Below are 25,337 nucleotides of genomic sequence, written 5' to 3'. Positions count from 1 at the left end.
TCGCCACGGCATGTGGTGGGGGATGAGGGAAGGTGGGGCATGTGAGGAGGAGGGTGTGCAGGAAGTCTCCTGGTTTGCCGCAAAGTTTGCATGTTGAGGGGAATTGGTCTGGGTATCTGGCATGTAGTAGTATGGGGTATGGAGTAGTCCGAGTTTGTAGTCGATGCCAGTGTGCGACCTGCTCTATGGTGAGGGATGGTGCTGGAGGTGTGTATTCCCTTCGCTTGTCACAGTAGTACGAGAGAATATCACGGAAGGAGAGCAGGCACTCCCCGGCCCGTAGAAGGGGCTCGGCTCCCACTGCCCGGAATGTGAGACCTCGGGCGAAGGAGTGAGCCTCCTCGTTGCCGGGGAGGCCGGCATGTGCTGGCGTCCAGATTAGGGTTATGCTGCGCCGGGGCTGCCAGAAGCGTAGTAAGCGCGCAGCGGTGCGGGATATATAGCCATTGGCATAGTTGAGAATGGCGGATTTTGGAGTCAGTGATAATTTTGGTGGCAGATGTAGAGATGAGAGCAAGCGCGATGGCTGCCTCTTCTGCCTCTGTGGTGGAATCGGTGACGATTGAGCTGGAGGTTAGAAGCTTTGCTTGATTGTCGTCTACCGCCAGGGCCATACGGGAGCCTGACGTATATTCCGCTGCGTCCACGTAGACCACCTCATGGTCCTCGCCATACTGTTTGTGGAGGGCCCGAGCCCTTGCTATTCGGCGGTTCCCGTCTCGCTCAGGGCTCATGTTCTTGGGGACAGGGGGTATGTTGAGGTTAGAGCGGAGGACAGGAGAAAGGGGGGACCCTCTCAGTAGGGTGTGTAATTGGGGTTAGGCTTAATTGGCATAACAGAGTGCGGCCAGCCTCTGAGTTAGACAGACGGGATATTTGTGCCGTTAAGGTGGCTTCTCTGAGTTCCTCAAAGGTGTTGTGGACACCGAGTTTGAGGAGTCGGTCATTAGATGTGCTGGGAGGGACGCGTAGAGCTGCTATCGTGCAACTTCGCAGGAGCGCGTTTACCCGATCTCTCTCCTTCTGTCGAAGGGGTAGGTAAGGAAAAGCATATGCGGTGCGGCTTATTATGTAAGCCTGGGTGAGGCGAAGCGTGTTTCCCTCGCGTAAGCCAGCCCGGCGGTTCGCTATGCGGTGAATCAGTCGCGTGGTCTGTTGAGCGTGTGTTTGGAGAGTCTTTATGACTTCTCCATGCGCGCCATGAGATACTAGCGGGATGGTGTGGGTGCCAAGCGTAAGGGTGATGGGAGGAACGACTGAATCGTGTTGCTTGTGGCGGTATAGAAAGAGCTCCGATGTTGAGGGGGAGCAGGTCAGGCCACGCTCTCGTGCATATGTGTCGATGGTGGTTAGTGCCAACTGTAGGTGTTCTTCTATTTCGGCGTTACTGCCTCGGTTTGTCCAGACAGTGATGTCGTCGGCGTAGAGGCTAAAATGTATGTCAGGGATTTGAGCCAGTTGTTGGGGTAGGTGAAGGAGTGCTATATTGAATAATATAGGGGAAGGGACGGCTCCTTGGGGCGTACCTCGTGCCCCGAGTGTGATACCTGGGAGGCTGTGGTCGCCGAAAGTAAGTGTGGCTGTGCGGTCTCCAATGGTGAGGGAGGTCAGCGTCTTCAGAGTCTCGGCTGTTGGGAAATGTGTTGTTGCCATGGTGAAAGTACTGTTGGTCGGGTGGATGCGTAGGCAGAAGTCGTCCGGTAGAGTGATTTGGAGCTGGGTCTGCACTGCCTTTCTGAGTCGAGGTGTTGGGATGTCTAGGAGTCGCACTTCACCTCGCGGGCGAACGACCACTCTAATAGCGTTGGGTGGGAGTGGCGGCAGTTGCTTGCTGCGTTGCACTGTGAGGCGAGCCTCCTTGGTCGCAGGTGGTAGGCGGGCCGGCATCTTGCCGCTGCTGGTTGCGGCTGCTGCGTCGGGCGCCGCGTTTCTGGCGTTCGCGGTTGCTGCCTTTGAGGTAGCTTTGTCCGAGCGTTGACGTTGTTTCGGCGAACTGGCCGGCCGGGAGGCATAGGCTTTATATAGAACTGGTGTCCAATCGTCTGACTGGAGCTCTTGTGCGGTTACGGTGTGGCCTTCAACCGTTACTTCCATGTTAACGGCTGGCGTCGCCGGCGGTGCCGGCGGAGTGGCGGAGTCCGAGGGAGGCTTAGCTCGGCGGCTGAGCGTCTCTCCGGAGCTGAGGAGCTGGAGCCGCAGGGTCTCGAGGCCAGCCGTGCCGCTCGTGGTGCCTCGGGGGTCCCTGGCTGGGGGCGGCGGTTCGGGCCGAAGTACGTGCCGTGGAGCAGTGTTTAGGCACGTCCGACCTCGACGAGCGCGCGTGGTGTTCTCTGACCTCGGGAGTTGTACCTCGAGGTGTAGAGCTTTCGCTCTAAGAGTGCCTCGCGCTCAGCAAGAAAGCGAAAAAAGCGGCAGTAGTAATATTCAAGACGGTCTCGGGGAAAACCTATTTCGATGTTTGCTAGCCGACAGGTGCCATAGCGATCAAAACGAAACTATAGCGAAGAGATGCCGCCCTGTGCTGCAACACCTCCAAGATATAACTATGTTGTATCTCACAAATTATTTGCGGCACTGCTGAAGGTACGAGGCGTACACATGCAATATCATTGCGCAGGAGAATATAGTTCCCAGCTTGGCTGGGATGGCGAGAGTATAAATGGCGACATTGGAGAGCTTTACTTTTACTTGACAGATAATACGTTACACAGATACGCAAGATATTAGGCCATTTTCGCAAGCACATCATGTACCGCGAATTACCGTGGCGGTTACTAGTGGTAACAATAATAGCCGCCCTAACAATGATTACGCAGCAACATGGCGGTACCCCATGCAGCCCAGACCACCCGCTTCGATCGCAATTCGAGCTTGTTACTGGCTCTCCCCCCTGACCACAGCGAACAAATGGCAAAATCCATCATCGGTTAGTCTCATCTCTAGCTGAGGACAAAGCATTAGGTATGTTTCGCCGTTATTATTGAGATCAGCCGTTTCTTTTGACGCTACTAGGACTACAACGGGAGCGCCGAGCAGTGCTGAACATGAGTCATCATGGCTAGCAAATTAATTCAAACGGCCAAACTTGCAGATAAAAATTCGTGCACATTATGACGGGCTACTATCTTAATTCCTTGCACCTCACATCTTCTAGCATTTTTTTTATTGATACGAAAGCGTTACATGACCTGTTACGCGAAAGTCCGTCGGCGTGGTCGGCGTGACCGAAAGATGGTAACAAAAATCACCAACGGCTAAAAGAGCAAAAACACGTCACAAAATGCACGTATCGGTGTCAATACGTGCATTTGTGAATTCGTCTCAGGGAGGTTCCCGTAGACGAAGTAAATTATAATTGCTTTAAAAAATATAATTTGGTAAATTCCAGTCTGGGTGGGAATCGAAGATCGAATCCGGGCCTCCGGTGTTGCGAGACGCTTCCCAAGGCCATGGCGTCTCCACGGTTTCCGTTGACTCAAACATAGAGTTTCCTACAAGAATTACTAGAGGGAACTCTGGCGCTAGTGTCTAGGGAAGCTGCAATGGGAGCGGTTGTCCCAGCATGGGAATTATGGGAAGTACATGGATTTGCCTAAACTTCGTCCTTTTGGCTTCAAACGGCATTGTGACTTTGTTAACTCGTCATTTTCAACAGTATATTGCGGAAAAAATAATTAAATAAACATGATTAAAATTGCCCGACGGCAGGATTCGAACACAGGGACTCTAGCACAGAAGCCTGATATTGAAACCATTAAGCCACGGACTTTTTTTTTTCTTTGTTACCGTTTTCATAGTACATACAAAATATACACACGTTACAAATGGTAAAAGTGCCACCAGTCTTTGGTGTGCACGTGGCTTTAAAAACGCCCAAGTTTAGCAAGCTCGTTCAATAATCTAATCCATTCTGGTTTTTCATTTTGAGCATCGTAGACTTCTTTTATGTAACAGACACTTTCAATAAAATATTCACGAGTACTTCGAGCATGTATATCCGCATGTCTAACGGCCATGCGCGTGCGCCACAGGCTGTGCAACCCTAATAACATAAACATGTCGTAAGGCACTCTTCCTTCGTTTTCCGTTGGGAGAAAACGGATGCCATAGGGTGTTATCGGCAAGTCTTTCTCTAAAGTTCGCTGCAGGACGTCCCAGTGAAATAAGGGGTCCCAGCAGTCTATGAATATGTGTTCAATTGTTTCTTGCTTATGGCATAGTAAACAGTCTAAAGACCAGGGAATAAAAATACCTCTTTCCTGAAGCCACGGTTTTACTGGTAGTGTATTGGAATGTAGTTGAAGAAAGAAAGACTTTGCCGATGGCCTGACAGGCATACGTTTTACCCTTTTCAGCACATTTCTTTCAGTACCTAAACTGAACATCGATCTGTACAGCGGTACTGGCAGTACTACATCAATTAAATCTTTATACAGACGTTTTTTAGGAACGTGACTGAGGTATTCCATTGAGAAGCGTACCTTGAGAAACCGAAATGCCCATATCACTTCTTTGAGAAATCCGCTCATCGGGCCACTGTTTACTACACAACTAGATATAATGAATTCAGGAAGAGCCGTACCTAGCCTCAGTTGCATCACATTAATGAGGAAAGGGTCTTTTTGGTCTCTAAGAAACGCAAAACGAAATACTATGTGTTTCAAGAACAGATGTGCCAGTCCAAGCCCTCCTGCTTTGACGGATCGAAATAAATTTGTTCGACTGGTTCGCTCCTACTTTGATCCCCATACGAACACTGCCAGTACCCTATGCAAACGCTGCACGTGCAATCTAGTCATAGACAATGCTTGCAATACATAGCACACTTTTGCAACGGCGAATAAATTACAGACCGTCGCGCGGGCAAACATTGAAAGACTACGGCCACCCCATTTAACTGTTTTTTCTTGCACTTTCTTTGTTTCGTCTTCCCAGAGTCCCGCAGTCTCCTTGTAGTGCTCAAGCGGCACCCCAAGATACTTTGTCGGCGCAACGGTCCACTTCACATTCACAAACATAGGTGGGGTGTTTTCCCATGTTCCATGCCATATTCCCAGGCACTTATCAAAGTTTATGACGCTACCCGTCATTTTACAGAACGATAAGACGTCCGTTATCGCGGTCGCGACACTTTCCTTATCGCTACAGAACAAAGCAATATCATCCGCATATGTTAGCAGTTTTACTTCCGCTGACTGCAAACGAAAACCTATAATACTGTTGTTATGAATAATTTTTCTGCAGAATGGCTCAAGGTATAACGCAAATAATAAAGGACTTAAGGGGCACCCCTGGCGCACACTTGAGCGTACGTGAAAGCTCTCACCTACCTCCTTATTTATTATAAGATTAGCGGTACAGTTAGCATAACACATCCTAACTCCATCTAAAAACAGCAAACCAACATTTACATAATCAAGAACTGCGAAAAGGATATTGTGGGATACACGATCAAACGCTTTTTGTAGGTCAAGCTGCAGCATTGCTACATGCTCGCCCCATGCATCGCAACATTCTAGAATGGTTCGTGCAACATGAATATTTGTGTAGATTGATCTACCTTTGATTAAAAATTAAATTGTGGGGTTTCACGTGCCAAAACCACTTTCTGATTATGAGGCACGCCGTAGTGGAGGACTCCGGAAATTTCGACCACCTGGGGTTCTTTAACGTGCACCTAAATCTAAGTACACGGGTGTTTTCGCATTTCGCCCCCATCGAAATGCGGCCGCCGTGGCCGGGATTCGATCCCGCGACCTCGTGCTCAGCAGCCTAACACCATAGCCACTGAGCAACCACGGCGGGTTACCTTTGATTCCGCATGTCTGATGTGGTCCTACAATTCGTGTTATAACTCGCTGCAACCTCTTTGCCAAGATTTTAGTAAATATTTTATAATCAACGTTAGTCAATGCTATCGGGCGGTAAGACCCTACTGACAGCAATTTCACTGGGTCTTCCGTTTTGGGAATGAGCACTATATGCGACCGGCCAAAGGACGGGGGTGCATATTTTCGTTTATATGCTTCAGCAATTACCTGATGCAAAATAAGACTCACATCTTTTTTGAAGGCCTTATAGAAGGCCGCTCCCAACCCGTCAGGTCCAGGAGACTTCCCTCGAGCTAAATCGTCAATGGCCTCTTCAACTTCTTTCTGGCTGATCGGTTCTTCCAGACATTCGCGGTCAACATCATCTAGTTTTGTCATGCTAGCAAGGAACTCTCGTTCGAACTCTTCCGGGACATCGCAACTTCTTCGAAATAATTCGCTATAGTGCTCTAAAAACGCTCTCTCTATTTTTGCTTGTTCGTCAGTGACTTCATTCTTATAACTTATTTTCCGTATTACGTTTTGCCTAGCGTAAGCCTTTTCATCTGCAAAGGCTCGCTTTGTGGGCGTTTCACCGAGCCATAGCTTTTCGGCTCTTGCTCGGATAACCGCTCCTCTGTACTTATCTTCGTCGATAAGCTCCAGTTGGCTTTTAAGTTCATTGATCTGCTTCGTGAATGTACCAGGCATATCGGCTTCCACTCTGTACATAAAATCGAATTCTCGTTGTATTTCTTTCTGCTTTTTCATTTCTTCGTATTTCATTACACTCGCTTTTTCTATTGCACAAATCTTTATTTCTTCTTTAAAAAGCTCCCACCGTCCTATCACGTCATCATGTCTTGCTAATAGCTGTTCGAACTTTTCCTTTACGCACTCTACAAATGATTCATTATGCAGCAGCTTGTCATTAAATAGCCACATTTTCCAATTAAAGCGCGAGGCCTCTTTATGCGTCCCAATTGTGACTGACACCAAACAATAGTCTCTGAATGACACATGTTTAACGGCATAACTATGGCACGCCGGTACTAAATGCAATGAAACGTATACCCTATCCAGTCTCGCGTGGCTCGCACGCTGGTAGTGTGTAAAGACTGGCTGCGTCCCATTAGTTAATATATTTCCTATATCTTCTAGATTATGATCTTGCACCATTGCAATCAAGCGTGAGGCACTCTTATCCCTTAGTGGGACATTTTTCACTCGATCAGCTACTAAGCAAACACAATTAACCCTTTGACGGTTTTTGCCGTACATGTACGGCGGCGGTTTTCTGTCCCGCAAGGTCTTTGCCGTACGGGTACGGTTTCGACCCTCCGTTTGAAATTTCGCGCCATAATGACGATGCACGCTTACTGGGAGGTGCTGCCACCTCTTAGGTCTTACAAGACGCGTTTGAAATTTGTGCTACCTTCTTGGGGAGATAAACAGAACTGACTTCAAGCTTCAGCGCGTCGCGCAGACTGCGGCCACACCCCTTTTGCGGTTTCGGTTTCGCCGCGTGATCGCAACGGAGGCGCGCGAAACGTAATTTTTCTCTTTGTCGGCACTCTCTTGCAAATGCTGTGGAAGTTGATTTCTATCTTGATTGGCGCTGCTCTTAGCTTGTTTATAACCGCCGCTCGCGAGGTATTCTCGCTCTCAGCGGCAACGCGCTTTCGCGGTTTCGGTTCCGCCGCAACGGAGGCGCGTGAAACGTGATTTTTATCTTTGTCGGCACGCTATCGCGGGGGCGGCGGAAGTTGATTTCTATCTTGATTGGCACGGCTCTTAGCTCGTTTATCACCGCCGCTCATGAGGTATTCTCGCTCTCTGCGGCTGCGCGGAGACTCGTGTTTCAAGGAGTACCACACTCTAAAATACTATTGAACATATTGCAGTTCTGAGTGATGCCGACACCAAAATACTGTTCCCTAATTTTTTTTACTATTTATTCCCGACTTTATACATCTTGTACATTCAATATCCGCAATAAAATAATTTGACCACCCGGGAAAGTTTTCTTCAGAATAATTCGACCCTCAAAGGGTTAAAATCTCCAAGCATAATTATTTGTCTTTCACATATCAGGTACTGCTCGAGCCGTTCAAAGAACACGTCACGTTCATTTTCGGCGTTCGGCGCATATAGGCAGATTATTCGCCAGCAAGACTCGGACATAACAAAATCCACTAAAACAAATCTACCTTGTTTTGCACACAAGCACGGTCTCAACAACTATTCCTAAATTGTTTCTAAGGAAAATGGCACATCCGCCTGACGTGCCGAAAGCATGAGAAACACAAACATCGTACCTTGCTCGGAAAGGCAGCACCATGCGGTCAGTTTGTTCCTCGCTATCTATTTTCGTCTCTTGTACAGCTACTACGTCCAAGTCGTTCTCCAAGAAAAGGCGATTTAGCTGATATTGTTTCTTTCTAACATTTAAGCCTCGAACATTGATAGTCGCAATTTTTAGTGCTGTGCTGAGATTTCTCGCCATATATTAAAATTGCATATACGCCATGGTGCATACCTTGTGAGCGCAGGCACACCAGAAAGCCTGCAGCTTATTTCTAAGAAGCAAACCGATTCCCGATGCCTGCAATCCTCGACCTTCGGCTTGGGTTGCGCGGCAATAGACTCCAATCATTGTCCTTATTCAATAGTTGATGTGCGTCGACGTAGTCCCTAAGGAACCGCAGAGCGTCAAAGCTCGCGGCTACGTTGACGGTTTCAACACCGCTTTTCTGTCTGGTGGAACGTTGGGCTTGGGTTTCAATGACGCGCGTCGAGTCACCACCGTTTTCGTTGGTGGTTCCACAGATCCAACGACGTCTTGTCTGTCCGCCTCGTCCGTTGTGGCTTCGCGTCCTCGTTTGCCGACTGCGCCTCCGGTGGATTGTACCGTGACGTCCATGCTTTCCATGTGTTGGCTCGCTGGGTCCTTTGAAGGTTCACCGTGTTCTGCGCCCACACTTGTCTTTTCAGGCACTTCCCTCACGTCGGGCTTTTCTACAAGGCTATGGTCTCCTTGCTGTTCATTTTCTTGCGGATACGAGGGCGTGTCTGCTGGTCGTATCTCTTTTTGAGTCACTTGACTGGACGTTCCTGCAGCTTCTTCCGCGTCGGCTTCGTCCATAACGAGCTCTGCTGCGTCAGTTTTTCCAACTGGTCCTGTTACACTTGCGTACGTCTTCACACACGAACTCTCGTCATGCCCAAAACGACGGCACCGAGCACATCGAGGGACACGGCAGTCACGTCGTATATGTCCCGCGGTGTGACAGCGCAAACACACTGGTGCTCTTCCTGGCGCAATTAGCAGCGCCAGTTCCCCACCAACACGAAGCTGGTGTGGGAGGTCGTCAACCTTGACGCCTGGATGGAGCTTAATGCTCACCATCCGCGTCGTCGTACTTTTCTCGTGGATGCCATTCACACGCCACTTTTCTTTCCCGACATCTGTTACCGTCCCGAACATGGCTAGTGCAGCACGTACATCTTCATCGGGAACATTGAAAAGCAGCCAGTGCAACTTCAGGCGCAGGGCTTGGTTCGCCGGGTCAACTACAACACAGCGGCGACCTCCTCCCCATTGGCTTCAGCGCCACGTGTGCAAAGACGTACGCACTAGGCACGCCTTTGAGTCCATAGAGTTTCCTACAAAATTACTAGAGGGAACTCTGGCGCTGCAGTCGTTATCCTACCATGGGAATGATGGGAAGTACATGGATTTACATGTACAAGTACAGAAGAGAGCGGACGTGGTCATCATGAGCTCCGATGGGGCGGTGTTTGCGGCAATGAATAGCCGCGGTAGCAGGAATGTGACGCCTGCTGAACGTGAAGGTTATGAGGTCATCTTGCCTACATTGCCTACAGGTCGTACAGTTTTGAATACCATATTTTTACAAGCCGATATTCGGGCCAGGCCTTATCGAGTTGAAGACTTCAGGGATACGTTGGACCGTCTGGCATTGCTCCCTGAGGTGCTAGCCTTGGGGGCGTACCAGATGAGTCACGTATGGGCCGTCACCTTCAAGAATGCGGAAGGCGTGAAGAAGGCTCTGACCATCGGTGAAATGAAGGATTAAGCCACGGACGCACGTATCGAGAAGCGAATGAAACGCCCTTATGAATTTATCGCGGGCATGCCAGTGCCTTGAGACGCTTGGCTCGTTTCGATTTGGCCACCTGGACAAGCTCAATCGTTGCAATTAATAGAAACTGTACGCGTTCCCGGCGTCTTCTGCACTTCGAAGAATATAGATTGCGCCGAAATATACGACAATAATATTTATACAGCGTAATATACAAAGCCACAAGAACGTCTGAATCCACAAGCACGAAGATCAGACAAATCCATGTACTTCCCATCATTCCCATGGTAGGATAACAACTGCAGCGCCAGAGTTCCCTCTAGTAATTTTCTAGGAAACTCTATGGACTCAAAGGCGTGCCTAGTGCGTACGTCATTGCACACGTGGCGCTGAAGCCAGTGGGGAGGAGGTGGCGCCACGTCATGAGTGTGTGAAATTAGTGTACGAAATAAAAAAGCAGTACCGTTGAGTTGAACGTCGCTGAGCGGTCCTGCAAGTTGCAAACTCCTCGCGGGTGAGCGAACGCGCTGAGACGCTTGGTGCGTTTTGATTTGGACTTGCATGAGGCGCGGTGAGAATTAACGCAGGCCAAAGGTGAGCTTGCGCGGCCAAGGAACGCGCGGAAAAAGAAATATTTCACCGAAAGGGCTATAATGCTTTCGCATTCCCGCGCGAAACCAATCTTAACCCCTGCATTCAGAAATGCATCTTAACTTGAAGCCCACACTTGACTTCATCTAACTGACGCCTGGCGTGACAGCGCCCAAGGTGCTCATTGCGTTTCCTTCGGCGGCTTCACGACAGGCGTCATTTAAATCAAGTCAAGCGTGGTGTTCAACTTAAGATGCACTTCTGAATACGGGAGTTAACCCCGTATATTCAGAAATGCATGTTAAATTGAAGCCCATGCTTCACTTGATATCAATGAGGCCTGGGGCCAACGCGCCCAAGACGCTCATTGCGTTCCCTTTGGTGCGTTCACGACAGGCGTCATTTAAATCAAGTCAAGCCTGGTCTTCAAATTAAGATATATTTCTGAATACAGGGGCTAGTGTCTCTTTCGAATATTCTTTTTCTTTCTTTGTTGCGGCGTTTGATTGCTTCTTTGCCTAAATATTCGAGATTGTAAACGTTTTAGGACAGGCCAGTTCCTTTTAGCGCGCTAGGAATAACGGTGAACATGGGCCAAATGTCAGAGAGAAAGAAAGAAGCAAAGTATGCAAACGAAGTGTGTTTCACAGTCCAGTCTAAGGGTATGTGTTAGCTTGGAGAAAACTTGGATTTCCTTATCCAAGTACACGCGAAACGCGGAAGCAATCTCATTAGACGACCGCTTAGTCGATTTCAAAGAAATGTGTTGAATGTAAGGTAGATGGGTATATTCTAGCAACTGTGAGAATCAGAACCAGACTTATAGGCCTTCATGTAGCGCTCTTCAACCATGCTTCGAGAGAAAGAACCGTGCGCGCGGACAGTTAGCTTGTCAAAAACGGCGACCCGTCCTTTCCTCGTTCCATTGTGTAATCTAATGAAGCCAAATTACGAAGCAAGCAGATTTTGATACATTTACAGAGGCCCCCAAGCCACCCAAACCGGAGAAATATGCTTTGTAATCCGTGGTGTCACAATGATGCAGCAGCTTTGGGATTTGGGCGCGAAATTCTGGGAAAATGTGAGTTTGAACTTCAACTTCTCTTCTAGTAATCAACCTGCTATTGCGTGGTTAACCAAGTTAGCTCCCTATAGTTTCTACAGATATAGATATTTATCTTGGCACGCGCGCGTAATCGCGGCACAGGTCGACAATTCTGCATTCGAGGAAACATTTTATTTCGTCACCGAAGGAGAGAAAAATACGCCAACCACACAGTTCGCACGGGACAGAAATAATATAGCCGTCTACAGACAAAGTGTTTATTCAGTGGTGTATTCTTTCGCCATCGATCCCGAAAGCAACAGCGCAGTTTGTAAGGGACAAAAAAATGTTTCGGCGACCGAGCTGCGGCGTTCAAAAGTAGAGCACCCTGTGCGGCTTGTGCCCGATGTCCCTGAGGGCCGGAGCGCAGACGTCCGCGATGAGCCGAGGGGGTCCACAGCAGAGCACCATCGTGCCAGAGTCCGGCGGAGGAAGGTGCTCGGTCATGATGTCCATGTTCAGGGGCCCCGGCACGTAGCCTGTCATGCCTTCGTACGCAGGCGCCTTGCTCAGCACATGGCGTATGCTGCGTGCACAGGAGGTGAGCTTAACACCAACTGTGATCTGAGCGGTACACAGTTGATTCGTTTGGGTACATCCTCCACGAGACCCGAATACAGCTGCGGGACACAATCGCTCTTCAAGGTTTCTTTTTATTGTCTGCTGCTATGTTACAAACGTGGAAAAATAAACAAATTTTTAAAATTTATATATCGCGGCTAGGTACTGAACGCTGCATCTCCGTGTATAAGTGTTTTAAAAAAAACGCTACCTCCACGTGGTTGCTCTGGTAAAAACTTCATTTCGTCGCCTAAACGCAGATATTAAAATGGCACTTAAATTGCCATGTTGCTGCCGCGTCCGGTGTTTTCACGCAATGTCAGTGATTTCGAAACACACCTCAAGCTTGTTTTCCGCCGTCTGTGACGACACAGAGGTCTAGATCGATTTAGTGTAAAATTTCTCGAAAGCGGATGACAAGACTATGACACTATGAGTAAACCACTTCCTTACAGTTGCACATGCACGGTACCTTGTACCAAGAATGAATATTTTGCCTAGTGATTCCCGAGTGAACTCCGAAAAAAAAAAGGTGAAGGCAATGTTCAATGTATCGCACAATGGGTCTTAGGCGGTTATAGTCTCCATAGCGACGTGAATAAGGCTATAAAATGCCTTAGTACGAAGGTTCTACCTGGGGCTGCTTAAAGTGGACTTAACGCAAGTCTAAATACACGAGTGTTTTCGCATTTCAAACCCGTTGAAATGCGGCACAGGGTCCGGGATATGAACGCACGACCTAATGTGAGCTCCACACGCAGAGCGCCCATATAACCGCTGAGTCACTGCGGCGAGTTGAGCTGCACTTGACGAGTGGCTGGCGGCAGTTCTCGAGCTATAGGAAGAAGGATCGAAATGCCAGCCTCCCATTGAACTTCCTCGTGGAAACCACTTCGATTTTTTTCTCTATTTGTGCGTCATTTAGTTCCTCATGTTTCCGACAGAAAATTTCTAGAAGGAAATGTGGCGCTAGTGTCTACGGCAGCTGCAGTCATACATATAGCGGTTCAGTCAGCACGAGAAAGGTGGGTAATAGCACATGGATTTTTCTCTAAAATTGTGTCCTTCTTGCTCGAAACGGTTTGGCGACTTTGCACACCGATCACTTTCAAACCCATTTGTACTGCGTTATAAATTTGGACGTTCGTAACGATTATGCTTGTGCGTCGAAACGTATTGCCTTCGTGCGTTTACAAAAATATGATTTCTTCGGATATTCATACAGATAGAAAGTTACAAGCGTCGCCACAGGATCGTCTGAAGCCTCGAGTATGAGTTTATTCGCGCGGATCACTCCTACGCTACCTCAACGATCGGAGCTTCGAGGTTCTCTCTTGTAAATTTTGTGAGAAACCCTATGCTTTGTCCAAGTCCATTTCCCCCTAAACTTTCTTCGAAGCAGTAGACGAAGAGTGGTGTTTTAAACCAAAAGCATTCAAAACACTGCAATTATAATTACGTGACGGGAAGACGGGTTCATTGCACGGTGGGTATGTTTGTGCGGCTGTTGTTTGTTTCGCTAGCGTCTGTCCTTGTTTTGTGTGTTCTTGTGTTTTGCATTGTTGTAGTTGGCAATAACACCGTTCGTGCCTGTTCATGTTTCCGCCTCTCTCTTCTTTTAATTTGTGCAAAGGTTTCCAACAACTTCAGCAGATATTTCGAACACTTTTTCATCTTTATCTGACCAATATAGGTTCTTTTTTTTTCTCAGTATTTGCCGATTAAGGATCGCTTGCGCCTTTCGCTGTACTTTCAATGTTTCGTGGATATTTATTCCTGAGTCCTTTTTTTTTTCTTTCGCCTTGTCACAGTAAACAAAAACTACCTAGTGCCTCCCGACACCTTGTAACGGTGCCCAGTCCTACATCAACGCAGCCAAAGCCTGCCAATTCAACGGCTACCTTTCGCCCGGCGAGTTCGCGCACACAGACCTGAAGGCCTCGTTGCTCTTGGCGTAGTCGTCGAGTTCCTGGCGAGCAATGATGTCTTCCTCGCTGTGGTTGACGTCGATCATCATCACACTCGTCTGGTCGATGGCGTCGGCGAGCAGGTGTCGCAGCAGCTGCAGCATCGGAGTGACGCCGCTTCCGGCCGCCACCAATCCAAGCCGAGTCACGAGCGGCATCCGGCGGCCGTCGGCGGTGGCGAAGTGGCCGCGCCCTTCGTAAACGAAGCGACCCTTCGGGCCCTGGATCTGCGACGGGGCAGGAGTCGGTTGAAGGGACGCCAAATGGGGAAATCTATTTCAGCTAAATTAGTGAATGTACCCTTTTACAACAAACAAAAAAAGAACACTCTTATTCCGATAGGAGGCTTCATAAGCCATGAGAGACGCAAGAACCAAGGACGGGGGGTGGAGACGCCAATTTGAAGTTCCCGCACTGGCCCGCTGTGACGTCACGGCCTTGAACGTCGTCTGCTTCGGCCTAGTTAACTCTTTTTGTCTGTAAAGATGGGTTACATTCTATGAAAATAGAGCGAAAGACCGAGCGTAGCAAATTTGAACAACCGATGTCGCGCCCCAACGGCCAAAGAGTACGAGAAGGCGCATCGACATCCGTGACGTCACAGTGACGTTCAAGCACTGGAATTTCGGTGCAAATTTTTTTTTTTTTTTTTGTTTAAGAAATAGTATTTCGACCTTAACTTTCTCTCCGAATAATCACCCTATCCTGGAGAAATAACAAAGATAGAATTTTGAAAGAATACTTTATCAGGCTAAATTGATTTCGCGTTTCTTTTTTGCAAACCTTCAAGCTTAAGACAGCTTGTATTAACACATAGATTTAGAGTAATCAATATTTTCGTGAGATCCCATGTACGTCCCCATATTGGTAGTTGTCTTCAATAATTCTCAAAATGAACTCGAGAGCTCCTAAATGAAAGATTAATATCGGGTACGAGATAAGATGCATGCCGAACTAAATAGAAATAATTTAATAGGCAGTGTCCTAAACATGGTGGCCATGACGCGTTTTCGGCTTCAGCAATCACTTCCGGCTCCCATAGTCTCCGTGAAGCATAGTCTCTGTGATCAGTTTTTGTTATTCGGAGGGGGCCGTCACTGAGGCGTGAATTTGGCCGCCACTTTAATCTTCAATTATTACCGTAGTTTTCGAGAGAATTGGCATTATGTGATATGGACCATTGTTTCTTCTGCAGCCGAAAAGACACCTATCATATGCGTCCTGAATAGCACAAGATATTATGAAAGTGCAGCACCAACTGACTAGACTACCACACGATATTACATATTCATCTTTATGTTTACGCAAGGGGACTATTAGCGTTACAAGTATCAGAAATTGGACTCTGTTCACGCGTATGGAGATACTTCTTTCACCAATTGAGAGGATAGTTTAACAAAAGTAGATATTTTCCTGTTCCTTGTGGGCACATCGGTAAAAAGAACCTAACTTAACATCGAATATATCCCCGACACTTATTCTGGTCACAGGAGTATACACTTGAACCTACCTGGTTTCACAGTTTCGAAGCCTACCTGGCTTTCGCAGTTGCCTATTTAGGTGAAGCTGTCAGGATTTTTTTTTGATCCACCCATATGGCTGTGCATTGAGTGTCTAGCTTCTTGCATGCAAACACGATTTTTCGCTTTCATGAACATTTTTTGCCTATAGGAAATTTATTTCTGGAATTGAGGGGCTTATTTGAATTATCTAGTTTAATATCAACGTGCCACCTTCTGTATGTGTCCTTTTTGCATTCAGATTTTTTTAGACAATGAATAGAGTTGTAGTTGTTAAATTTTATAGAATAAATTGGGTTATATTATGTCAAATTTATTAATTTATTTGGAGTATAATGTTTACAGGTTTGTTCTCATGTTCGCGCTTTGATTACTCATTCGCAATAACGTTGCATGCACCAAGTTATTTTTGTTGGGTATAATATTAGTGATCCTGTTTTGGGCCAAATTCACGAATCTCATTGTTCGCAAGTTTTCTTTTCCATTGGCCGGCCGTCTTCACTAACGTGTCCGGCACCAGGATAGGCTTGAATTTTGTCTTACAAACAATTACAGCGTCACAGATTTCATTTTTGGTGAATACGGGCCCAGATTTACGTGCTAACACAATTGCCATCCACTTTTATATTCCTTATACGGTTTATATTTACCCTACTAATGTTAATAATGTAGAATAATAATAAGAAGAACGAACCAACTAGCCAAGCAACAAGTAATGATACGAAACTAGTATCGTATTCGCAAAAAAAAGCCCTTAGGCTAGAATTAATCCTGAGAGCAAGTTATAGCCAGTGGCGTAGCAACAGGGGGGGCCGGGGGGCCGTGGGCCCCGGGTGCAAGGGGCCAGCGGGGGGGAGGGGGGTGTCATATACGTCTGAGGACACCCCTCTTTCCGCCGGCTACACCCGGGGTGGGGGGGGGGGGACGGGGATGACAGAAGACCTATGGGCCCCGGGTGCCAGACGACCTAGCTACGCCAATGGTTATAGCCAATCCTGATGCAGGACATATTATTAGCGAATGCAGCCAGTCGGTGACAAAGGGCAATTCTGAACGAAAAGCTTCGTGAATTCGAACCCTGGTTCGTTGAAGAAAGTATTATATTAAGTCATTTAGGGCGCTCAGGTACCTGCTAGTGTTTCTGCTAGAAATTAAAGGGTGTGGACCTTCATTCGATGCAAAAAAACAAAAAATGGCAAGTCGGAAACATCCTGTTAGATTCCCGTACTGCCCACGACTGCCCACGCCGCTGCCTTCAGCCAGTAGGCATTGGTATGCGTAGTCTCGGGAATTTCTGGGCACTACGCGACGGCGAATCGAAGTGACCTTAGGACCAGCCGCGAGAACTCATTTCGTACGTTCCTCTAGTCTGGTCATTTCGGTCGCTGCTCGAAGACATAACACATAATTTTTTTGCGCATTATGTATTGACAACAGAATGGCTGCGCTTCATGAAAAATATAGCTACACGGGCTAGAGCCTTACATATACGGCTTGCAGTATGTATTAAACAAAATAAAATAAAATAGATGGCCAGAGTGGTAAAGCTATGCTGCAGCGACTATGAATAGGCGATTTCTCAATAAGTTTGCAAGAAAGCATTAGATTTTCTAGCTGGTAGCCGATGATAGTTGAATGCTTCACTGCATTTTAAACGTGCTGCTTTAAGCTGTATTCCATCTCACAAGTCGTGCGCAGCACTGTGGAAGCTGCAGGACTTCTTAGCCAATAGGAAGGCCGAGTGCCCCTCGATATGTGTTATTCCGCGGCGCGTACCGTCTGCTCAGCGGCTGATAAATTTGCAGTATACGACGGGCATGCGCAACGGTCCAGACATGCCACACATGGCTGTAATTTATCCTGTACCAAGCAAACACAAAACTATCTAACCCTGCCATTAATCAGACAGTTACGCCCGGAACTATATTCCCCTGAGCAAGGATATTGCTTGTGTGTGCCTCGTACCTTCGGCAACGCTGCAGGCCACTTGTGAGATGGAGTCTAGTAACAGGCATAGAATAGCACTCAAATGCCCAATAATACAAAAACTCCAATTAAAAAAAAGATAAGTATGGCACACTAAATAACAGCTGACTTACGTACAGTGTGTTATCATGTAACGTCAAAGCTCCTCGGCAAGCAGCAGTACTCACCGTGTTTTGCACGATTTGTGATCACGATAGATGAAGATTTTGTATAGCTGCTGAGGGAGATATTGTATGGAAAGGCCGAAAATGTAACGGAATGGCGGAAATTTACCAAGGTCTGAAGCAAGGATGTCCTCTGTGGCCCTTATTGTTCACGTTTTATTTTAAGGGCATAGAAAGACGACCGTAAAACAGCGAGTTAGGATTTGATTTATCCTACATGCGTAATGGAGAAATGGTGCAACAGAAGGTCCCCAGACCGATGTATGCAGACGACATTGTTCTGCTAGCTGACAAAGCAAAATATTTAAGGACACTTGCGAGTATGTGTGGCAACGCCGCACCAAATCTAGGCCTTATGTTTAACACGGATAAATCGAGAATTATGATCTTTAGAGAACAGGCGAGTAATTACATGGTATCAGTTCAAGATCAAGTTATATCCATAGTCAAGCAATATACCTATCTCGGCGCATACATAAACGAAGGAAAGACTTACTCAAGTCCTCATCAATTTCATCGGAAAATAAAGGAGAAGTAGAAAGCAGGAATAATGAAACATACAGCACTTTGGGTTCACAATGAATATGACGTGGTGCGTGGAATTGGGAAACAGGTAATGGTGTCAGTGCTAACGTTCGCAAATGCCATTCTGTGCATAAAATAGGATATCTTGTCAGCGTTGGAAGTTAACCAAAGATAGGTAGGCCGGTTGGCTTTGGGAGCCCACGGTAAAACCTTAAATGAGGCAGTGCAGGATGGCATGGGTTGGGCCTCTTTTGGAGTCAGAAAAGCGCAGAGAAAAAAAATGGCTGTGGCTTAGCTAAGGTTAAGCCCAGGATGCGAAGCATACTAGCCTTTATTTTAGTTGTTGAACCACTGTTTAGCCTGGTGAACTGCTGTTGCTTGGCTATATTTGGTTCGGCTAGACGAAGAAACAACTCATGCGTTACTCTGCTTCGCCTTCAAGAGTGGAATGCGACAGCGTTCCCGTCGACCCGCCAAGGGGTGTAAGACAATGGGCTACGGCGCAGCGACTACGCGCCCCGCATTGGGCGCGGTGAGCGTCGAGCAACGCAGCGTTCGGCGCGGCAACGAAATGTGCGCCTGAGCAAGCGACGCACGCCTGAGCCTTAGAAACAGCTCGTTTCTAAGGCAACACCGCATTCACTAGAGGCGCTTTTGTACCGCTTTGAAGCATCGTACTCGTGGCTCAGTGGTAGCGTCTCCGTCTCACACTCCGGAGACCCTGGTTTGATTCCCACCCAGCCCATCTTGCAAGAGTAGAGCCAAAGCCACCTAGAAACAAGCGCAGCTGCTTATATACCGCCGCGACGCCGCGAGCGACGGCGCGAGTTGGAGCCCCGTTTCTCCTCTGTCGTGAGGTCACGGTGTCACGTGGTCAGCCTTGAAGGCGACGCCGCGAGCGACGGCGCGAGTTGGAGCTTCGTTTCTCCTCTGTCGTGACGTCACGGTGTCACGTGGTATTGAAGGCGACACCGCCGCGCCTGAGGAGCTGGGTTGAGCTCTAGTAATATGCTTCGCATAAAATTTGTTCTGGAAAAAGCAGCAGGGTTGGGCCCTGAACTAGGGACCCAACCCTGCTAAGAAGGTGAAGCGTCTGCAGCGATGAAGACGAAGACCGTAATGGACCAAATAAAGTTCTCTCTCTCTTTCTGGAGAAAGGCTCAGGGACATGGATGAGAATACATGGGCAGCTGAAGTGCACAAGTCTCTGTACTTGAAAAGCGTGGACACAGAATGGAGGAAGAGGCCAAGAAAATTGGCAACCAAGTACAGGGTAATTAAAAGTGTAAATAGATAACCAGGAGTCATCAGAGAGAGGGTGAGAGAAACAGACAGTAAATTGAACGCAAGGAATGGAAACAAAAAAAAGACCATGGAGATTTAAATACAAGAATTGCAAGAAGGAAATCAGTAGGTAAAATCTGTAGGATAACACAAAGGGAAGTGCCTTAGGTGCGAGCTGGTTGCCTAAGGACAAAAACATGCCGGAATAAACATTCGCAACAAGATGAGGCCCGTGCTTGCCGCAGCAAAATTCCGGAGACTACCCAGCACGTACTAATGGAATGCGAAGGCATTCACCCAGCGAGACCCATAGCTAACGTACACCCTCCAGAAGTGCTTGGAGATAAAGTGGACTGAAGCATCAACCGGATCAGCAGTCGAGATAAGCAAGAGACGTTTAGAAATATTTGTGGTAAAAGAAAGCAGGTAGGAGATTGATACGCCCGGATCTGTCACAGGCATTGGTACTAGGTAGATAGAGAAATTTTGAGGAAAAAAGAAAGGTAGAAGAGATTGTTTAAACAACGCTAGAATAAAATGCATGTATAGCATACCTCATTACTCAAGTAGGCTAAGTGACTATAGCTGTCATCACCTCGCTCAAAGGGTACGCCAATAAATTGTCATCATCATCATGATCATCATCATCATCGTCATGTAATTTTCTAAGCCCATTTTAAAGTAATAATTTCTACAGCATGATCGCATCTATCGCTATAAATCATGGTCTTTTCACTTTCGCTAAGATCTGACGACACGTTCTGGGCCCCGCCACTCCCCTAGTCGTCGATCCCTTATGAATATAACTGTACAGTAATTGCTCGTGGCCCAGACATGCCTTTCCGCATGTCGCCCGTCCTATGCCACGTTAAACGTGCAAGTGTTATCGAATAGCCAGAACCAACTTTCCACTGGAAGAGAGCCACGCGAGGCCACCGGACCTCGTACCTCTATCTTATCTCCCGGCTGGAGGCTGTCCAGGTACTGGCTCATGAGCCCTCCGATGGGGTGCTTCCTGGACACGCCCGCCGGGTAGATCTTCACCATGATGTCGAAGCTGCCCCGCTGATCCGTGCGGCTGACCGGCGTGTACGGCCTCATCACCGTGCGGTCGCCGATGCGCGCGTACAGCAACACGTGCTCGCCCACACGAAAGCCCAGCATCTGCAAGAGGAGGAACGAAAGTTGTTACGCACCGCACAGGTCCAAGGTTGAAGGGCTCAAGAAGTGCCCCGTTGTGATTTTTACAGGCGCGTCTGTTACTCAAAAGCTTCGTTTCCCGTGTCCAACGATTCTGCTGCTCTCTATATAGAGCCCAAGTTTATCGAAACTTGTTATCGAAAATATATTACGGAAAGCGTATTGATGCTTACTCCAGGGTTCGACGGAACACTGTCTGGCGAGGAGTGTACATTCTCTTCTTGACAACAAACACACATTTGGCAAAGTTTGAAGAAAAAAAATGTTTATGACGTTTGGAGTGCCCTGCGGGTCTCTTGTTCACATAAAAGCGATATCTCTCTTGCCTGCCTGCCAGAAGGAAGACCACAGGCGTCATTCTTTACACCCTCGGCACGTTCAACCTCAGCTTTGTGGTGTTTAAAACAACCTCGAGTGCGTCTTACAGTTCCAGGGATAAGAAAGAAGACCCACCTGCCTACCTTGGCCTTGAAGCAAGCAGCTCTGGATTGTTTGCCCAATTTCTACTTTGACCGAGTCCACAAGCTGCGCTGACGTACTGCACCCGTTATGCCAGCTTACTCTTTCGTAGTGTCTCAGCCAGTCATCCACATTTTCATCTGTTTTACCGGAGAATATACGTGGTTCCGGCGTCCAGTACTAGGATGCCTTGGTCTCTGGCTGGCTTGAATGATGCCTTCGATGGTGCTTCGTTGACCAGCCTGCTTGGGCGTCGGCCACGCTTGTTGGCTCTGGTGATAGTCCAGCCAGGCGAGGGTAGCCATTACCAGCGAGATCACTTTTTTTTAACTTTTTTGAATGAAGAAGAAAGCAACTGACTAATTGCCTTTCTCAACGTCCTTGTACGACGATCTTCCGGAGGCTGCTCTACAACTGTATATAGGAAGCCCGAACATTCGGGCAAGTACCTAAGTTCTGCCTCGATGCATCCCAAGGGTCACAAACGCTCCGTGGCGACTTCTTTGTTCAAGCGTGCGTTCCCGTCTTTGCTCAGACAAATCCGCACGATGGCGGGACTTCAAAAAAAAGTAAAAAATGATCTCACTGGTAATGGCCACCCTCGCCAACTTCCACGTCAGGAGGAACGCCGCTCCACAGGGCCTCCCAGAACCAAAACGACTCATGGCATGAAAGTTGCACCTATTTTCTATGCTCCCGGCTTAAGCGAAACGCTGGCAAGAATGTTCAAGAATTATGACATACAAGTCGCACACGTGCCATCATACAAATCAAGAAGCCAACTGGTCCCCGTGAAAGACCCATTGGAAAGTGAACGTCACCCCGGAGTGATATATAAGATACCTTGTCAAGACTGCCGCGCATCGTATATTGGAGAAACGAGCAACTCGAGACGACGTATCAACCAGCGCCAAAATGACGCAGCCAGGGGACACACCGCCGCCAACGCGTGCGCTGAACATCACTTTAACACGGGTCACAACATTGATTGGAATTCTGCAACTGTCATCGACACGGAAAAATCACTATCATCCCGCCTTCTTTTGGAATAATTATTGATCCAGTCGGCGCCTCTCACACTGAATCGGACACGTGGAAATCTACCATAAATATACACCAGATCGTTGCGCCATCTTCACGTATATAAGGCAAGGGCCAACTTGTCTCGCTTTTAACTGAAGAAGAGACCCGTAGGGGACTCGAAAGGCCATAAACTTTGTTATTTTTTCAAACTTTGGCGATTGTTTGCTTGCTGTCAAGAAGAAAATGTTCACGCTTAACATGAATTTAACGATGAGCAAGTTTTCGAAATTTCGAAGACGGGCCGAAGAGCCCTTGCCATTCAAGCCGTATTAAGCTCCACAGTTGAAAGTTTGAAATTGTCGAATAGTCGTTTTTCTTAGAATGATAGGATTTCGTTGTTCTTAGAATGCGATTTTTCTGTGAACAAGGCTTCCTTCCGTACGGCTCCGAAACGACTCGAACGTTCTTCGCTTATCATTTTTTGGGGGGCGGCCGTTTTCGCTATTTCTTCCGTTCAACAAGGAATACTAACAAGAAAACTAACAGTTCACTTGTGACACTGAACCGCGGAACGCAGTGATCCTAAGAAAGTACTTGCGCGCAGTTCCATCTGCCATGCACCTTAACACTTATGACGAGCGGAGACGTCGTGGGGCAGTGGCACGTACACATACGGGAAAGAAAAAACAAAAACATTTGGTTCCTTTTACGTGCTAGAGACTTCACAACCTATTGTTTGCTGCATTTTCCGTCAATCTTCTCGCATTTCCCGTACCCCTTCCACCGCAAATCTTATAGTACTGGACTCGGGAGGTTGCCATCAGAATCAATAAAAGCATTATAACAAGATTCGTTCCAATTATTTAGTTATTTAGACAAGCGCTCCTATTACAGACTTAGAAAAAAGCAAAGGCCTCTGGTCACTGACGAAGCAAAAATTCAATCGATGTTTCACAACTCGTCTGGATGCTTTGTTCGCAGTGATGGTTAATTGACGTTTCGGAACTCGCGTGAGTTGCGAATCGTCAATCCTCTCTGTGACTATAAACCCTTTGCTACTGCTCTTTCTTTTTTTTTCGGACATGCTGCCTAACCAGACGTATGCTCACCGCGAACTCGTGTTTAAACCTCCTCCTCAAGAGAGAGAGAAGGGGGTGAGAGGGTAGGACAGGACGTGGGAGTGGCGTGGCATGCCCGCGTTTACCTGCTTGGGGCTCTTCAGGGCAAACCGGAACAGGCGCACGTCGTGGGTGACGGGGACGCGCTGTTCGAGCCGCACCGTGTACGAGGAACGATCCTGGGTCAGCAGGACTTCGCCCGCGAGGAAGACGCGTATCCTGCGCACCAGCAGCACGGCCAGGGCCACGGCGCCGAACGCTGCAGCCGCGGACGCCAGCAACACCAGGATGGGACGCCGGTTCACGGTCAGCCTCATGTCCACTCCGGTCGCGCTGAAAGTCCTTCTTGTTTTTTTTTCTCTCTCTTGTTTCGCTGATAGATGATGATGATGGTGATGTCCTTGATGAGATTGGCGCTTACCCACTCGCGGGGATTGGCCAAGAGTCGGGCAGACTTTCTTATGCTGATAGCCTGCGGGAACACGCCAAGGTGGGCTTTCTCTTCTTCTTCCGCGCTGTTCGATATGATGATGACGACGACGAGGAGTCCTTTAAGAATGGCACAAGACCATCGTGGCGGATAGGCCACGAACTGGGTGGTATTATGATGCAAAAGAAGAGCACACCTAAAGGACGATATCAAAGAAACCTATCGTAAGCCCACACGCCACGAAGAGTAGTAAAAAGACGAAAAGCGCGGCGCGGACCATCCATGGTAGTGGGCTTTCGTCTCGACAAGTTCGTTGCAGACACACAGAGCGGGATCTTGCACGCGAGTAGAGTAAAAACACGCAGCTCCTATATTGCCGCAGAGCTCGGGTAGCGGAGAGCATAGAGTTTGTGGCGGAGAGAACCACCGGCGCCGCATTAGCGATCGTGTTTGCCAAAGTGACGAGAGGAGGGTATGCAACGTTCTTCTTTGTGGCGTCGGCGCGTCTTCGATTGTGATGAATCACATCGATATAATGGTTAAAGAGTTCATTCGTCTAATTTGCAAAATTACTTGTTACTACATCGAGTAAATTTCAAACGTACACTTTTCTGCTAAAGGCAACCCAGGGAAAATAATTTAATTACCTCATCTTCCTTACTTTTGTGAAATTTCGTGAAAACCCGGTGTATTAGAGGTATAATTAACTGCCTTCTGCAGCGGCAACTTCACTGTTTATTCTCCACTGGCACCAAGGACAACACAAACGTGCAACGACGTTTCAGTGTATAGTCACGTTAGTTTATATTATAGTGTTCCAAAATGCTTACGTTGTTTCCGCATCTATGACTTCCGAGACCACATAGCACGCCTTATAATCATGGAATCCGCAGGCAGCATGACTTTGCATCATCGATGACGTGAAGTAAAGCGAAAAACAGCGCGTTCTTTCAAACCTGCAGGCGAGATTTAGCGATGGGCTAATCGAGATTGTATATTCCCTACAGCACGCAGAGCAATAACGTTTGGCTCGCATTTTCCTAGCGACGTTGTCTACTTATCTGTGGATTTTCCGTACCATGTCCAAGAAGTGTAGCGTGGTCCCTTCAACAGTAATGAGCTTCAATTTCGATTATTTGTTGCAGCCTGGGCATTTATCGATGTAGTTATTTGTTTCGTATCGTTAGTCTGTCAATCCGTAGAGAACAGAGCAGGTCACCTCCATTATATACCTGTGCCTTTATTACAACGCCGAGTGCGCTCATTTGCAGGTATTCTCCTTCTTCCCTCGCGCCGCCACTTAGCTTATATACGCATGCGTACGCGGCCGCTCCGTCTGTCAACTCGGCGACAACCACACATACCCACCACCGCAACCAGAGCCCCGGAGTTGTAGGCAAAGAGGCTTTGCTTAAAAAGTCTCTCCTATCTGCTACAGACGATACCAAATTACTGGACCGAGATTTAGAAGAAATTGGCGAAGCTACC

At 47.7% G+C, this 25,337-nt stretch overlaps 1 protein-coding gene across 1 annotated transcript; it reads right to left on the bottom strand.

Moving 5' to 3' along the window:
• Positions 1 to 11,754: 11,754 nt before the first annotated feature.
• LOC126517836 (NADH-cytochrome b5 reductase 3-like) lies at positions 11,755 to 24,244 on the bottom strand. Its single transcript, XM_050167639.3, has 4 exons — positions 23,506 to 24,244; positions 20,568 to 20,783; positions 14,105 to 14,367; positions 11,755 to 12,138 (listed from the first exon to the last, which is right to left on the bottom strand). Exons 1-4 carry the CDS (start codon positions 23,734 to 23,736, stop codon positions 11,925 to 11,927), a joined length of 924 nt encoding a protein of 307 aa, XP_050023596.1. The 5' UTR covers positions 23,737 to 24,244; the 3' UTR covers positions 11,755 to 11,924.
• Between the last annotated feature and the right edge of the window lie 1,093 nt (positions 24,245 to 25,337).

This window comes from Dermacentor andersoni, chromosome 11 (assembly GCF_023375885.2).
Source record: "Dermacentor andersoni chromosome 11, qqDerAnde1_hic_scaffold, whole genome shotgun sequence".
In the NCBI taxonomy this organism is placed as follows: domain Eukaryota; kingdom Metazoa; phylum Arthropoda; class Arachnida; order Ixodida; family Ixodidae; genus Dermacentor; species Dermacentor andersoni.
This window is presented reverse-complemented; position numbering and strand designations above follow the sequence as displayed.

What these genes read in the sequence shown, in the direction of transcription:
- LOC126517836 (XM_050167639.3), bottom strand. Translation starts at nt 23,736, where the DNA reads ATGAGGCTGACCGTGAACCGGCGTCCCATCCTGGTGTTGCTGGCGTCC. An exon ending in CCCTGAAGAGCCCCAAGCAG is followed by an intron (nt 20,784 to 23,505) that starts GTAAACGCGGGC and finishes CTCCTCTTGCAG; the next exon opens with ATGCTGGGCTTTCGTGTGGG. An exon ending in AAGAGCAACGAGGCCTTCAG is followed by an intron (nt 12,139 to 14,104) that starts GTCTGTGTGCGC and finishes CTGTGCACGCAG; the next exon opens with CATACGCCATGTGCTGAGCA.